Source organism: Nerophis ophidion, linkage group LG09, assembly GCF_033978795.1.
Source record: "Nerophis ophidion isolate RoL-2023_Sa linkage group LG09, RoL_Noph_v1.0, whole genome shotgun sequence".
NCBI classification, from domain to species: Eukaryota; Metazoa; Chordata; class Actinopteri; order Syngnathiformes; family Syngnathidae; genus Nerophis; species Nerophis ophidion.
Window position 1 is genome coordinate 73,585,493 of NC_084619.1, and position 16,024 is coordinate 73,601,516.

Here is a 16,024-nt window from a genome sequence, read left to right on the forward strand (position 1 = left end):
AACTGTACTAAAGTTAAAGTACCAATGAATGTCACACACATACTAGATGTGGCAAAATTATTCTCTGCATTTGACCCATCACCCTTGATTACCCCCTGGGAGGTGAGGGGAGCAGTGGGCAGCAGGGATGGGCAATCAAATTCACTCTTCTAGGGATGGGCAATCAAATTCACTGTCCTAGGGGTGGGCAATTAAATTCCCTGTACTAGGGATGGGCTATCAAATTCACTGTTCTAGGGATGGGGAATAAAACAAATGTTCACAGGGAGTACATCACTGAAAAAAGGTTGAGAACCACTGCTCTATACAATCACACTTTGATCGGAATGACCCTGCCCATCTTTAGTATGTACTTTTGGTTGACACAGGCCAAAAGTTTTGGACACGCCTTCTCATTTCAATGTGTTTTCTTTATTTTCACGACTGCTTGCCTTGTAGATTGTCACTGAAGGCGTCAAAATAATGACACCTGTGAAGTGGCAAAAAAAAACCCTTTCAGGTGACTACCTCTTGGAGCTCATGGAGAGAATGCCAAGAGTGTGCAAAACAGTAAAAAAGAGCAAAGAAACTAGAATATAAAACACGTTTTCAGTTATTTCACTTTTTCTTTTTGTTAAGTACATAACTCCACGTGTTCAGTCGTAGTTTTGACGCCTTCAGTGACAATCTATAACGTAAATAGTCATGAAAATAAAGAAAACTGTTATGGTTAACTGAGGAAAGTGACGGCAACAGACAGTAGAGGAATTTTTGGAGCTCTATAGATTTATTACATAAATTAACCATATATATAATAATCAAACAATATAAACATAAAATAAGGAAATGGAGTGTGAACTAGATCCAAGAGTGTGTATGGTGTAAGACTAAGTGTAGTATTTAACTGGAGGGCATTACCGTAAATGTTGGTGAGAGCGAAAGAACACGGAATTCCGTTGGGCACGCAGACGACCCAGGGCGAGCGAGAGGCGTCGAGAAGAACGTGTCCAAGCGGGAGGTCGGGATCCAAGGGGCAATCCGAGAAGCAGGGGAACGACGACGAGGAATGACGACACACACGGCGACGTCAAACACGGGAACGGCGGTCTGCGGTAGGATCAATCAATCAATGTCTACTTATATAGCCCTAAATCACTAGTGTCTCAAAGGGCTGCACAAACCACAACACAAACCACTACGACATCCTCGGTAGGCCCACATAAGGGCAAGGAAAACTCACACCCAGTGGGACGTCGGTGACAATGATGACTCACGACAATGAAACGCGGAAGAGAAAACAGACACAGAGAGCAGGATTGCATACTGTACGTGACAGAAGACCATACTCCGGCGAGCGATGGCAAGTTGTTCAGGCTTAAGAAGGCAGCTCCTTCATTAAATGCAGGTGTGCTGATTGCAGGGGTTTGAGCCGTAACAAAAACGTATTGAATGAGAAGGTGTATCCAAACTTTTGTGCACTAAAATGACAAACAGACTTCATAATGTTTGGTTTTTTTGCAAAGTTGATATCAGCCAACCTCGGATGAGACAAAACAAGACATTTATCCGACCAAATTCACCTTTTTTGGAACGGTCACGCCTTGTTTTGTGTCGTCCGATTTGCACTGATATGATCTTATTGATTCCTAACCAAAGGACTAATACAGGTTTGCAGTGCTCGAAGCCAGTAGTGAAGATCAGACTGCGGCCGAGCTTCTTTCTCGTCCTTCCAGTCTTGCAAAGTGCTCGTCGACCCTTCTCCCCGCCCCAAAATTGAATATTTCATCCCACACGGATCATTAATTTGGAAGCTAGTCCTGACCTTCGTCTGCTGGAGGGTTATTTGTCCTTACTAGCCGCTTCTGACATGTCTAGCCCACTAATTCATCGCCGTGTTAGCGTGTCCTTCATAACGTGTGTGTGTGTGTGTGTGTGTTCTCTTGGCATGGAGGTAGACCAGTAGAAGAGCCATTCTGCGCCATACGACTGGAAATAATGGGCCGGGGCTTCGGATAGTTAAGAATCTAAAAAAAAAAAATTCAGATCCATCTCCATAACCTCTATTTACTGTATCTCATTGTCATTGCTTTCGCCCGCCACTTACTGATAGTGACAGTGTCGAGGATCACACGGCAATTAATGGTGTTAGCTCGGCATGGTCACTCTGATGCAGACTGCTAGAGGTCCAAAAAAAAGCTACTTTAGCAGTAATGCAAAAAAACTGAAAGCCCCAGAATTCACCTTTCAGGTCATCAATTGGTTTTTCTCCTGCCTATAAGATCAGTCATTACTAATAATATATTTTGGAGTTATTAATTATTCTTTTTGTTACCCTTTGTTTATTTATTTTTTTGTTGCTGTTGTGTTTGCTTTGATTGATTTTTTTTTTTTTTTTTTTTGTGTTAACGCTGACTTATTTTGGTGTCAGGTCCAGCTGACTTTGCCCGCGCGTCTGCCTCTCTGACACTCTGTGCGTGTGTTTGCAGTCGAAGACGAGCATCCGTCGACGCTCTCGCCCAAAAAAAAGCAGCGCAACGGAGGGATGCGGAACTCGCCCAACTGCTCGCCCAAAATGATGAGGTAAGAGCAAGCTTTGGTTTTTATTACGGTCTTTTAATCTTACCGAGCGCACTGTTCTATACGCCACACCCACTAAATATGAGATTTTTTTTTTTTTTTCATGTATTTATTTTACACTACATTGCCAAAAGTATTTGGCCACCTGCCTTGACTCATATGAACTTGAAGTGGCATCCCATTCCGATCCCATAGGGTTCAAAATGATATCGGTCCACCTTTTGCAGCTATTTCAGCAGGGGTGTCAAACTCAAATACAGAGTGGGCCAGAATTTAAAACTGAACAAAGCCACGGGCCAAGGTTGAACAAATTTACCTTTTAATAGGGACCCAAACAAGTTTTGCATTGAATATTGAACAAGCAAGGCTTATATAACTTTATAGAGACATGTAAAATCAAGTTTTAAATAATAATAATAATAATAATTAAAAAATATTTTTCTGTGTTTTTGAATAAAACACAGAAAAAACTGCTCCTAGGAAGAGAAAACAGACAAAACTGCTTGTAACTTCCCTTAGGAATGTCGGACAGACATGAAACAAAAACCTCTATGAGTTTTGATTACTGCTCCGTTTTTGATTTTACGCGCCTTCAAAGAACCCCTGTGCTAAGTCTCCTAAAAAATGTCATTTTTGCTACATTTTGACCCCCTTAAAATGCTTCAAAGTGCTAGTTAACGCTCTACTATGCCAAGCAAAAGCCATTTATCAACAACATCCAGAAACGCCGATCTGTAATTTGACCCCCTTAACATGCTTCAAAACTCACCAAATTTTACACACACATCGGTATGGACCGGCAGACCAACTTATTAAGCAACAAAACCCCCAAAAACAAAATTGCGCGCTAGCGCCCCCTAGGAAAAAAAAACAGACTGTTTGTAACTTCCGTTAGCAATGTCGTAGAGACATGAAACAAAAACTTCTATGTAGGGCTGACTTAGACCTAGATTTCATAATTTTACTTTCTAGGGCAAAAATCAACAAAAATTTAGCAAAAAAACATTCAAAGCAAAATTTTCGCAAAAATAACTATTTTTGCCTCTTTGAGCTGTAATTTGACCCCCTTAAAATGCTTCAAAACTCGCCAAACTTGGCACACACCTCAGAACTGGCACAAATTGCGATCTCATGAAAAAATAAAAACACAAAACTCAAAATTGCAGTCTAGAGCAATTTTTGAATAAACCACAGAAAAAACTGCTCCTAGGAAAAGAAAACAGACAAAACTGCTTGTAACTTCCCGTAGGAATGTCGGACAGACATGAAACAAAAACCTCTATGAATTTTGATTACTGCTCCGTTTTTGATTTTACGCGCCTTCAAAGAACCCCTGTGCTAAGTCTCCTAAAAAATGTCATTTTTGCTACATTTTGACCCCCTTAAAATGCTTCGAAGTGCTAGTTAACGCTCTACTATGCCAAGCAAAAGCCATTTATCAACAACATCCAGAAACGCCGATCTGTAATTTGACCCCCTTAACATGCTTCAAAACTGACCAAATTTTACACACACATCGGTATGGACCGGCAAACCAACTTATTAAGCAACCAAACCCCAAAAAACCAAATTGCGCGCTAGCGCCCCCTAGGAAAAAAACCCAGACTGTTTGTAACTTCCGTTAACAATGTCGTAGAGACATGAAACAAAAACTTCTATGTAGGGCTGACTTAGACCTAGATTTCATAATTTTACTTTCTAGGGCAAAAATCAACAAAAATTTTGCAAAAAAACATTCAAAGCAAAATTTTCGCAAAAATGACAATTTTTGCCTCTTTGAGCTGTTATTTGACCCCCTTAAAATGCTTCAAAACTTGCCACGGGCCAAGGTTGAACAAATTTACCTTTTAATAGGGACCCAAACAAGTTTTGCATTGAATATTGAACAAGCAAGGCTTATATAACTTTATAGTGACATGTAAAATCCAGTTTTAAATAATAATAATAATAATAATTAAAAAATATTTTTTCTGTGTTTTTGAATAAAACACAGAAAAAACTGCTCCTAGGAAGAGAAAACAGACAAAACTGCTTGTAACTTCCCTTAGGAATGTCGGACAGACATGAAACAAAAACCTCTATGAATTTTGATTACTGCTCCGTTTTTGATTTTACGCGCCTTCAAAGAACCCCTGTGCTAAGTCTCCTAAAAAATGTCATTTTTGCTACATTTTGACCCCCTTAAAATGCTTCAAAGTGCTAGTTAACGCTCTACTATGCCAAGCAAAAGCCATTTATCAACAACATCCAGAAACGCCGATCTGTAATTTGACCCCCTTAACATGCTTCAAAACTCACCAAATATTACACACACATCGGTATGGACCGGCAGACCAACTTATTAAGCAACCAAACCCCAAAAAACCAAATTGCGCGCTAGCGCCCCCTAGGAAAAAAAACCCAGACTGTTTGTAACTTCCATTAGCAATGTCGTAGAGACATGAAACAAAAACTTCTATGTAGGGCTGACTTAGACCTAGATTTCATAATTTTACTTTCTAGGGCAAAAATCAACAAAAATTTTGCAAAAAAACATTCAAAGCAAAATTTTCGCAAAAATGACTATTTTTGCCTCTTTGAGCTGTAATTTGACCCCCTTAAAATGCTTCAAAACTCGCCACGGGCCAAGGTTGAACAAATTTACCTTTTAATAGGGACCCAAACAAGTTTTGCATTGAATATTGAACAAGCAAGGCTTATATAACTTTATAGTGACATGTAAAATCCAGTTTTAAATAATAATAATAATAATAATTAAAAAATATTTTTTCTGTGTTTTTGAATAAAACACAGAAAAAACTGCTCCTAGGAAGAGAAAACAGACAAAACTGCTTGTAACTTCCCTTAGGAATGTCGGACAGACATGAAACAAAAACCTCTATGAATTTTGATTACTGCTCCGTTTTTGATTTTACGCGCCTTCAAAGAACCCCTGTGCTAAGTCTCCTAAAAAATGTCATTTTTGCTACATTTTGACCCCCTTAAAATGCTTCAAAGTGCTAGTTAACGCTCTACTATGCCAAGCAAAAGCCATTTATCAACAACATCCAGAAACGCCGATCTGTAATTTGACCCCCTTAACATGCTTCAAAACTCACCAAATATTACACACACATCGGTATGGACCGGCAGACCAACTTATTAAGCAACCAAACCCCAAAAAACCAAATTGCGCGCTAGCGCCCCCTAGGAAAAAAAACCCAGACTGTTTGTAACTTCCATTAGCAATGTCGTAGAGACATGAAACAAAAACTTCTATGTAGGGCTGACTTAGACCTAGATTTCATAATTTTACTTTCTAGGGCAAAAATCAACAAAAATTTTGCAAAAAAACATTCAAAGCAAAATTTTCGCAAAAATGACTATTTTTGCCTCTTTGAGCTGTAATTTGACCCCCTTAAAATGCTTCAAAACTCGCCAAACTTGGCACACACCTCAGAACTGGCACAAATTGCGATCTCATGAAAAAATAAAAACACAAAACTCAAAATTGCGTTCTAGCGCAATTTTTAATAAAACACAGAAAAAACTGCTCCTAGGAAGAGAAAACAGACAAAACTGGTTGTAACTTCCCTTAGGAATGTCGGACAGACATGAAACAAAAACCTCTATGAATTTTGATTACTGCTCCGGTTTTGATTTTACGCGCCTTCAAAGAACTCCTGTGCTAAGTCTCCTAAAAAATTTCATTTTTGCTACATTTTGCTGTAATTTGACCCCCTATGCTTCGAAGTGCTAGTTAACGCTCTACTATGCCAAGCAAAAGCCATTTATCAACAACATCCAGAAACGCCGATCTGTAATTTGACCCCCTTAACATGCTTCAAAACTCACCAAATTTTACACACACATCGGTATGGACCGGCAGACCAACTTATTAAGCAACAAAACCCCCAAAAACAAAATTGCGCGCTAGCGCCCCCTAGGAAAAAAAACCAGACTGTTTGTAACTTCCGTTAGCAATGTCGTAGAGACATGAAACAAAAACTTCTATGTAGGGCTGACTTAGACCTAGATTTCATAATTTTACTTTATAGGGCAAAAATCAACAAAAATTTAGCAAAAAAACATTCAAAGCAAAATTTTCGCAAAAATAACTATTTTTGCCTCTTTGAGCTGTAATTTGACCCCCTTAAAATGCTTCAAAACTCGCCAAACTTGGCACACACCTCAGAACTGGCAGAAATTGCGATCTCATGAAAAAATAAAAACACAAAACTCAAAATTGCGGTCTAGAGCAATTTTTGAATAAAACACAGAAAAAACTGCTCCTAGGAAAAGAAAACAGACAAAACTGCTTGTAACTTCCCTTAGGAATGTCGGACAGACATGAAACAAAAACCTCTAAGAATTTTGATTACTGCTCCGTTTTTGATTTTACGCGCCTTCAAAGAACCCCTGTGCTAAGTGTCCTAAAAAATGTCATTTTTGCTACATTTTGCTGTAATTTGACCCCCTTAAAATGCTTCGAAGTGCTAGTTAACGCTCTACTATGCCAAGCAAAAGCCATTTATCAACAACATCCAGAAACGCCGATCTGTAATTTGACCCCCTTAACATGCTTCAAAACTCACCAAATTTTACACACACATCGGTATGGACCGGCAGACCAACTTATTAAGCAACCAAACCCCAAAAAACCAAATTGCGCGCTAGCGCCCCCTAGGAAAAAAAACCCAGACTGTTTGTAACTTCCATTAGCAATGTCGTAGAGACATGAAACAAAAACTTCTATGTAGGGCTGACTTAGACCTAGATTTCATAATTTTACTTTCTAGGGCAAAAATCAACAAAAATTTAGCAAAAAAACATTCAAAGCAAAATTTTCGCAAAAATAACTATTTTTGCCTCTTTGAGCTGTAATTTGACCCCCTTAAAATGCTTCAAAACTCGCCAAACTTGGCACACACCTCAGAACTGGCAGAAATTGCGATCTCATGAAAAAATAAAAACACAAAACTCAAAATTGCAGTCTAGAGCAATTTTTGAATAAAACACAGAAAAAACTGCTCCTAGGAAAAGAAAACAGACAAAACTGCTTGTAACTTCCCGTAGGAATGTCGGACAGACATGAAACAAAAACCTCTATGAATTTTGATGACTGCTCCGGTTTTGATTTTACGCGCCTTCAAAGAACCCCTGTGCTAAGTCTCCTAAAAAATTTCATTTTTGCTACATTTTGCTGTAATTTGACCCCCTTAAAATGCTTCGAAGTGCTAGTTAACGCTCTACTATGGCAAGCAAAAGCCATTTATCAACAACATCCAGAAACGCCGATCTGTAATTTGACCCCCTTAACATGCTTCAAAACTCACCAAATTTTACACACACATCGGTATGGACCGGCAGACCAACTTATTAAGCAACCAAACCCCAAAAAACAAAATTGCGTGCTAGCGCCCCCTAGGAAAAAAAAAACAGACTGTTTGTAACTTCCATTAGCAATGTCGTAGAGACATGAAACAAAAACTTCTATATAGGGCTGACTTAGACCTAGATTTCATAATTTTACTTTCTCGGGCAAAAATCAACAAAAATTTTGCAAAAAAACATTCAAAGCAAAATTTTCGCAAAAATGACTATTTTTGCCTCTTTGAGCTGTTATTTGACCCCCTTAAAATGCTTCAAAACTCGCCAAACTTGGCACACAGCTCAGAACTGTCAGAAATTGCGATCTCATGAAAAAATAAAAACACAAAACTCCAAATTGCGCTCTAGCCCAATTTTTGAATAAAACAGAAAAAACTGCTCCTAGGAAGAGAAAACAGACAAAACTGTTTGTAACTTCCCTTAGGAATGTCGGACAGACATGAAACAAAAACATCTATGAATTTTGACTGCTGCTCCGGTTTTGATTTTACGCGCCTTCAAAGAACCCCTGTGCTAAGTCTCCTAAAAAATGTCATTTTTGCTACATTTTGCTGTAATTTGACCCCCTTAAAATGCTTCGAAGTGCTAGTTAACGCTCTACTATGCCAAGCAAAAGCCATTTATCAACAACATCCAGAAACGCCAATCTGTAATTTGACCCCCTTAACATGCTTCAAAACTCACCAAATTTTACACACACATCGGTATGGACCGGCAGACCAACTTATTAAGCAACAAAACCTCAAAAAACAAAATTGCGCGCTAGCGCCCCCTAGGAAAAAAAAAAAACTGACTGCTTGTAATTTCTGTTAACAATGTCATAGAGAAATGAAACAAAAACCTCTATGTAGGGCTGACTTAGACCTAGATTTCATAATTTTACTTTCTAGGGCAAAAATCAACAAAAATTTTCCAAAAAACATTCAAAGCTAAATTTTCGCAACCCTCTTTGAGCTGTAATTTGACCCCCTTAAAATGCTTCAAAACTCATGTAAAATCGAGTTTTAAATAATAATAATAATAATAATTAAAAAATATCAATGGCGTATCAAATAAAATTTAAATAAAATTTGAATGCCTCTTTTCTATTTGCAGCCCTCTGAGGTAAATATCAAAATAAACTTTTTTCACCGGCTAATAATAATTTTGCAAGTAAAATATTACTGAATGAATCAAACATTCAAGCCTTGAAGTAGCAAGACAAAAATGCGTGAGTAAAATGTTAATTATTGCTTGGGGAAGGTTTGGGGGGTATATTGTAGTGTCCCGGAAGAGTTAGTGCTGCAAGGGGTTTTGGGTATTTGTTCTGTTGTGTTTATGTTGTGTTACGGTGTGGATGTTCTCCCGAAATCTGTTCGTTATTCTTGTTTGGTGCGGGTTCAAAATGTGGTGCATATTTGTAACAGTGTTTAAGTTGTTTATACGACCACCCTCAGTGTGACCTGTATGGCTGTCGAACAAGTATGCCTTGCATTCACTTGTGTGTGTGTGTGTGTAAAAGCCACATTGATTATGTGACTGGGTTGGCACGCTATTTCTATGTAGGAAAAGCGGATGTGACGACAGGTTGTAGAGGACGCTAAAGGCAATATTGTCGTCCGGGTGGAAATCGGGATAAATTCGGAAGAATGGTGGAGGGTTGGCAAGTATGAGTATTAGCGGTGAATGCGGTGTTGCAGCGGCACCGCTGCTGTATAACACCAGCGGGCCAGCTCTAATGTTAATTTCATATTGCCTCAAGGGCCAAATTAAATTACATGGGGCCAGAGTTTGACACCCATATATTACAGCGTCAACTCTTCTGGGAAGGCCGTCCACAAGGTTCTGGAGTGTGTTTATAGGAATTTTCCACCATTGGTGAGGTCAAACACTGAGGCCTGGCTCTGAGTCGCCGTTCTAATTCATCCCAAAGGTGATTCTATAGGGTTCAGGTCAGGACTCTGTGCAAGCCAGTCAAGTTCATCCACATCAGACTCTTTATGGGCCTTGTCATGTTGGAAGAGGAAGGGGGCCTGCTTCGAACTGTTCCCACAAGTTTGGGAGCATGGAATTGTCCAAAATGTTTTGATATCCTGGAGCATTCAAAGTTCCTTTCACTGGAACTAAGGGGCCAAACCCAGCTACTGAAAAAACAACCAAACACCATGATTCTGATCATTTGAATGAGTGGCCAAATACTTTTCGCCATATATTGTATATGTGCTGTGAAATGAGTTATTTACACAGAATTTTGAAATTTGTTTTATCTAGATGCCGTATTTTTCGGACTGTAAGGCGCACTTAAAATACTTTCATTTTCTCAAAACTCCACAGTGCGCCTTATAACCTGGTGCGCCTAATTTTACGAAATCATTCTGGTTGTGCTTACCAACCTCGAAGCTATTTTATTTGATACATAGTGACATGATAAGTGTGACCAGTAGATGGCAGTCACTCATAAGAGATATAAGTGCAGACTGCAATATGACTCAAGTAGACAACGCCAAAATTGTACATGTTCCATTGAAAATATAGAACATTACACACGGCGCTCAAAAATCTGTCAAAATGTTTTAGTAGGACTTTGGTAAGCACCAGTTTGTACTGTGCTTCAACATGCAAGTATTATTATGGTGTGTGAATAAGGTATGACATATTATCCAGCGTTTTGTTTTGCAACATTATGCAAAAGCAACTTTTCCTACATTCTGGTACTTGCTGATGTTTATTTGGGATCTGCATGAGTCCGACTTTGTCGTCCGTGTCTACGCCGTAGTCGATAAGCTTCTTTTTCCTCTATCTTCTTGTTATGGGACATTCACCCTCCCCTGTTGCCATTTCTAATATAAAGTAGTGTAAAGTTCTTACTTATATCTGTCAGTAAACTCGCCATGAAAGCGCTAAAACATACTGGTGTAGTGAGTTTACATTATTCACTTTAGGAACTTTAGTTATTGGAGAATTATTAACAGCCATATTATCTGGGGTTTTGTTTCAAAATATTTAGCAAAACCAACTTTTCTTACCTTCTGTATTTGGGATCTGCATAAGTCCAGAAAATGTGCGTGCCTCCGCCATTGTAGTCTGTGGGTACGCCGTAGTCGATAAGCTTTTTTTTCTCTATCTTCTTGTTATGCTACATTCATACTCCCCTGTTGCCATTTCTAATATAAAGTAGTGTAAAGTTCTTACTTATATCTGTCAGTAAACTCGCCATGAAAGCGCTAAAACATACTGGTGTAGTGAGTTTACATTATTCACCCAAGGAACTTTAGTTATTGGAGAATTATTAGCAGCCATATTATCTGGTGTTTTGTTTCAAAATATTTAGCAAAACCAACTTTTCTGCATAAGTCCTGAAAATGTGCGTGCCTCCGCCATTGTAGTCTGTGTCTACGCCGTAGTCGATAAGCTTCTTTTTCTCTATCTTCTTGTTATGGGACATTCACCCTCGACTGTTGCCATTTCTAATATAAAGTAGTGTAAAGTTCTTACTTAGATCTGTCAGTAAACTCGCCATGAAAGCGCTAAAACATACTGGTGTAGTGAGTTTACATTATTCACCCAAGGAACTTTAGTTATTGGAGAATTATTAGCAGCCATATTATCTGGTGTTTTGTTTCAAAATATTTTGCAAAACCAACTTTTCTTACCTCCTGTATTTGGGATCTGCATAAGTCCTGAAAATGTGCGTGCCTCCGCCATTATAGTCTGTGTCTACACCGTAGTCGATAAGCTTCTTTTTCCTCTATCTTCTTGTTATGGGACATTCATCCTCCCCTGTTGCCATTTCTAATATAAAGTAGTGTAAAGTTCTTACTTATATCTGTCAGTAAACTCGCCATGAAAGCGCTAAAACATACTGGTGTAGTGAGTTTACATTATTCACCCAAGGAACTTTAGTTATTGGAGAATTATTAGCAGCCATATTATCTGGTGTTTTGTTTCAAAATATTTTGCAAAACCAACTTTTCTTACCTCCTGTATTTGGGATCTGCATAAGTCCTGAAAATGTGCGTGCCTCCGCCATTATAGTCTGTGTCTACACCGTAGTCGATAAGCTTCTTTTTCCTCTATCTTCTTGTTATGGGACATTCATCCTCCCCTGTTGCCATTTCTAATATAAAGTAGTGTAAAGTTCTTACTTATATCTGTCAGTAAACTCGCCATGAAAGCGCTAAAACATACCGGTGTAGTGAGTTTACATTATTCACCCAAGGAACTTTAGTTATTGGAGAATTATTAGCAGCCATATTATCTGGTGTTTTGTTTTAAAAATTTTGCAAAACCAACTTTTCTTACCTTCTGTATTTGGGATCTGCATAAGTCCTGAAAATGTGCGTGCCTCCGCCATTGTAGTCTGTGTCTACACCGTAGTCGATAAGCTTCTTTTTCTTCTATCTTCTTGTTATGGGACATTCATACTCCCCCTGTTGCCATTTCTAATATAAAGTAGTGTAAAGTTCTTACTTATATCTGTCAGTAAACTCGACATAAAAGCGCTAAAATATACCGGTATAGTGAGTTTACATTATACACCCAAGGAACTTTAGTTATTAGAGAATTCTGGTCGGACGTTTTTTACATGGGACATGGGCGTTGTTGTTGAGCCACGGATGAGGAGATGCTGCTCCGTTATCGATTGAAGTAAAGTCTGAATGTCAGTTAGCGCCATCTTTTGACACTTCTTCCACACCCGTCCTTGCACGCTACACCGCTACAACAAAGATGACGATGTCGAAGGTGAGCCACGTATAATAATACATAATTATGACAATTACTAATGCATCTTTTAGGGCTTAAGCCCTTGTTTTGAACTATAATCAAGGTTCCTTGAACGCACCACAGTTATGTGCTGTGAGATGTCATAGTGAAACTTAAACATGACTTTGTCCAACACAACAACAAATAGATTTATCACATTTCCACTTTTTATTCTGGGGGCAGACATACTCTTTGGATAGAATTCCATTTTTTATACATAATAGAGATGTCCGATAATGGCTTTTTTGCTGCTGTCCGATATAACGATATTGTCCAACTCTTAATTACCGATTCCGATATCAATATATACAGTTGTGGAATTAATAATAATAATAATAATAATAATGGATTAGATTTATATCACGCTTTTCTATCGTTAGATACTCTAAGCGCTCACAGAGAATTGGGAACCCATCATTCATTCACACCCGGTGGTGGTAAGCTACATTTGTAGCCACAGCTGTCCTGGGGTAGAGTTAGTGCTGCAAGGGGTTCTGGGTATTTTTTCTATTGTGTTTATGTTGTGTTACGGTGTGGATGTTCTCCCGAAATGTGTTTTGTCTTTCTTGTTTGGTGTGGGTTCACATATCTATAACAGTGTTAAAGTTGTTTACCCTCAGTGTGACCTGTATGGCTTTTGACCAAGTATGCATGCATTCATCTTGTGTGTGTGATATTACGTGATTGGGTCGGCACGCAAAGGCGGTGCCTTTAAGGTTTCTTGGCACTCTATACTTCTCCCTATGTCCGTGTACACAGCGGCGTTTTAAAAAGTCAGAAATTTTAATTTTCGAAACCGATACTGATAATTTTGAAATTGATACCAATCCAGTCCACTTTATTTGTATAGCACATTTAAACAACATTAATGTTTCCAAAGTGCTGCACAACAATATTAAAGATAATATTCAAATATCATTAGCTCCACCAATGACTGATTAAAAAATAAAATCAATATGAAAAATAAAAATAAAATAGATAAAAAATACATAAATATGATTAAAAACAATTAAAAACAATAAATAGAAATAATAATAAAAACAAACAAACACAGAGGACCACACAACGTGCCGACCCAATCACGTAATATCTACGGCTTTTCACACACAAACACAAGATGAATGCAATGCATACTTGGTCAAAAACCATACAGGTCACACTGAGGGTAAACAACGTTAACACTGTTACAGACATGTGAACCCACACCAAACAAGAAAGACAAAACACATTTCGGGAGAACATCCACACCGTAACACAACATAAACACAACAGAAGAAATACCCAAAATCCCTTGCAGCACTAACTCTACCCCAGGACAGCTGTGGCTACAAATGTAGCTTACCACCACCGGGTGTGAATGAATGACGGGTTCCCACTTCTCTGTGAGTGCTTTGAGTATCTAATGATAGAAAAGCGCAATTTAAAATTTAATCCATTATTATTTTTTATTAGGGAGGGCGTGTCCCAGATTCACACACAAATGAATGCAAGGCATACTTGGTCAACAGCCATACAGGTCACACCGGGGGTGGTCGTATAAGCGACTTTAACACTGTTACAAATATGCGCCACACCAAACAAGAATGACAAACACATTTCGGGAAAACATCTGCACCGTAACACACGTAATACCCAGAACCCCTTGCAACACTAACTCTTCCAGGATGCTACCACCAAACCTGCCCCCGCCCCCTCCAATTTTTATTTAAATTTTTGATATTTTTTAATCATTATTGATAGGTTGACTGGAAACACTACATTGGCCCTAGTGTGCATGTTGTCTCTCTATCGGTGTTGGCCCTGTGAGGTGGCGACTTGTCCAGGGTGTACACTGCCTTCCACCCAAATGCAGTTGAGATTGGCTGCAGCGACCCCAAAATGGACAAGCGGTAGAAAATGGATGGCTGGATGGATCATTTGAAACTCGACTTTGCATGTCACTATAAAGTTATCGGGATCGAGAAAAGTGGGTCGATATTATCGACCCACTTTTCTCGATCCCGATAATTTCCGATATTACATTTTAAAGCATTTATCGGCCGATAAATATCGGCAGTCCGATATTATCGAACATCTAGTAAATAGTCATGAAAACACATCGCTAATAAATACTAATGCGTCTATTAGGGGTTAAGCCTCTGTTTTTAACTATAATCAAGGCTCCCTTGAACGCACCACAGTTTTTTTTTCCACCTTTTCTCCTGTCACCTGTGTGTCCTTGCATCCAAGTGAGCTTTTATGACGTCTGTGTGGCCATTTTGCACGAACACGCCTAGTGCTGGCGGTCCAAAACGGGCCAAAGCAGGTAAGAGCCTTTTAAAGGCTGGTTTGGGGGATGGCAGGGTGGGGTGACACTCTGTGGATGTTTCAGGATGCCATGCTGTCAGCTGTTAATGACAGAGCTGGAAATAATATTCCTGTCATGCAAGGAGTCGTTTGAACCCCCTCTCTCGGCCGCCTTCAGAGTCCCAGCTGTCTCCTCATCCGCTCGGGTCGGCGTGTATTCCTTAAAGCGAGCTGACACTAATGACACGGGCGCCCAATCAGGAGGACCTGCCGCCGTTACTTTGCCCCCGGGCTACCTCTCTGTTGCGGGGACCCCTGCCAGCACACTTGCACCGTACTTAGCGTCCATATGCCAGCCGTATCAAATATGGATTCCAATATTACCTTCCCTTTATTCTGTCTCTGGGCTATTAAAATTGCCCTTAATTGATTTTGAAAGCGAAAAGGAGAGTGAGGTTCTCCCCACCCCCCGGGACGGGACAGGAAGACTCATAGCGATGCTGGTTGTTGCTTTAATTAATGATTATGTCATGTTTTTTGAAAAGCTGCATGTTTTAAGACTTTTGTCAGGACTTTACTTGCATACCAATAATATGAAATGTCATTTTGCATAAAAAGGATTGCAGTGTACACACCCTCGTTTCCATATGAGTTGGAAAATTGTGTTAGATGTAAATATAAACAGAATACAATGATTTGAAAATCATCTTCAACCCATATTCAGTTGAATATGCTACAAAGACAACATATTTGATGTTCAAACTGATAAACCTTTTATTTTTTATTGCTAATAATCATTAACTTTAGAATTTGATGCCAGCAACACGTGACAAAGAAGTTGGGAAAGGTGGCGATAAATACTGATAAAGTTGAGGAATGCTCATCAAACACTTATTTGGAACATCCCACAGGTGTGCAGGCTCATTAGGAACAGGTGGGTGCCATGATTGGGTATAAAAACAGCTTCCCCGAAAAATGCTCAGTCTTTCACAAGAAAGGATGGGGCGAGGTACACCCCTTTGTCCACAACTGCGTGAGCAAATAGTCAAACAGTTTAAGAACAACATTT

The 16,024-nt window shown here is 39.1% G+C and overlaps 1 protein-coding gene across 1 annotated transcript in view; it reads left to right on the plus strand.

Moving 5' to 3' along the window:
* Positions 1–16,024, plus strand: part of LOC133559722 (calcium-activated potassium channel subunit alpha-1a-like) — a 572,272-nt gene that overhangs the window by 445,955 nt on the left and 110,293 nt on the right. The window contains exon 24 of the mRNA XM_061911767.1: positions 2,466–2,559. Coding sequence (XP_061767751.1) covers positions 2,466–2,559 — 94 coding nt within the window. The remainder of the gene's footprint in view (positions 1–2,465; positions 2,560–16,024) is intronic.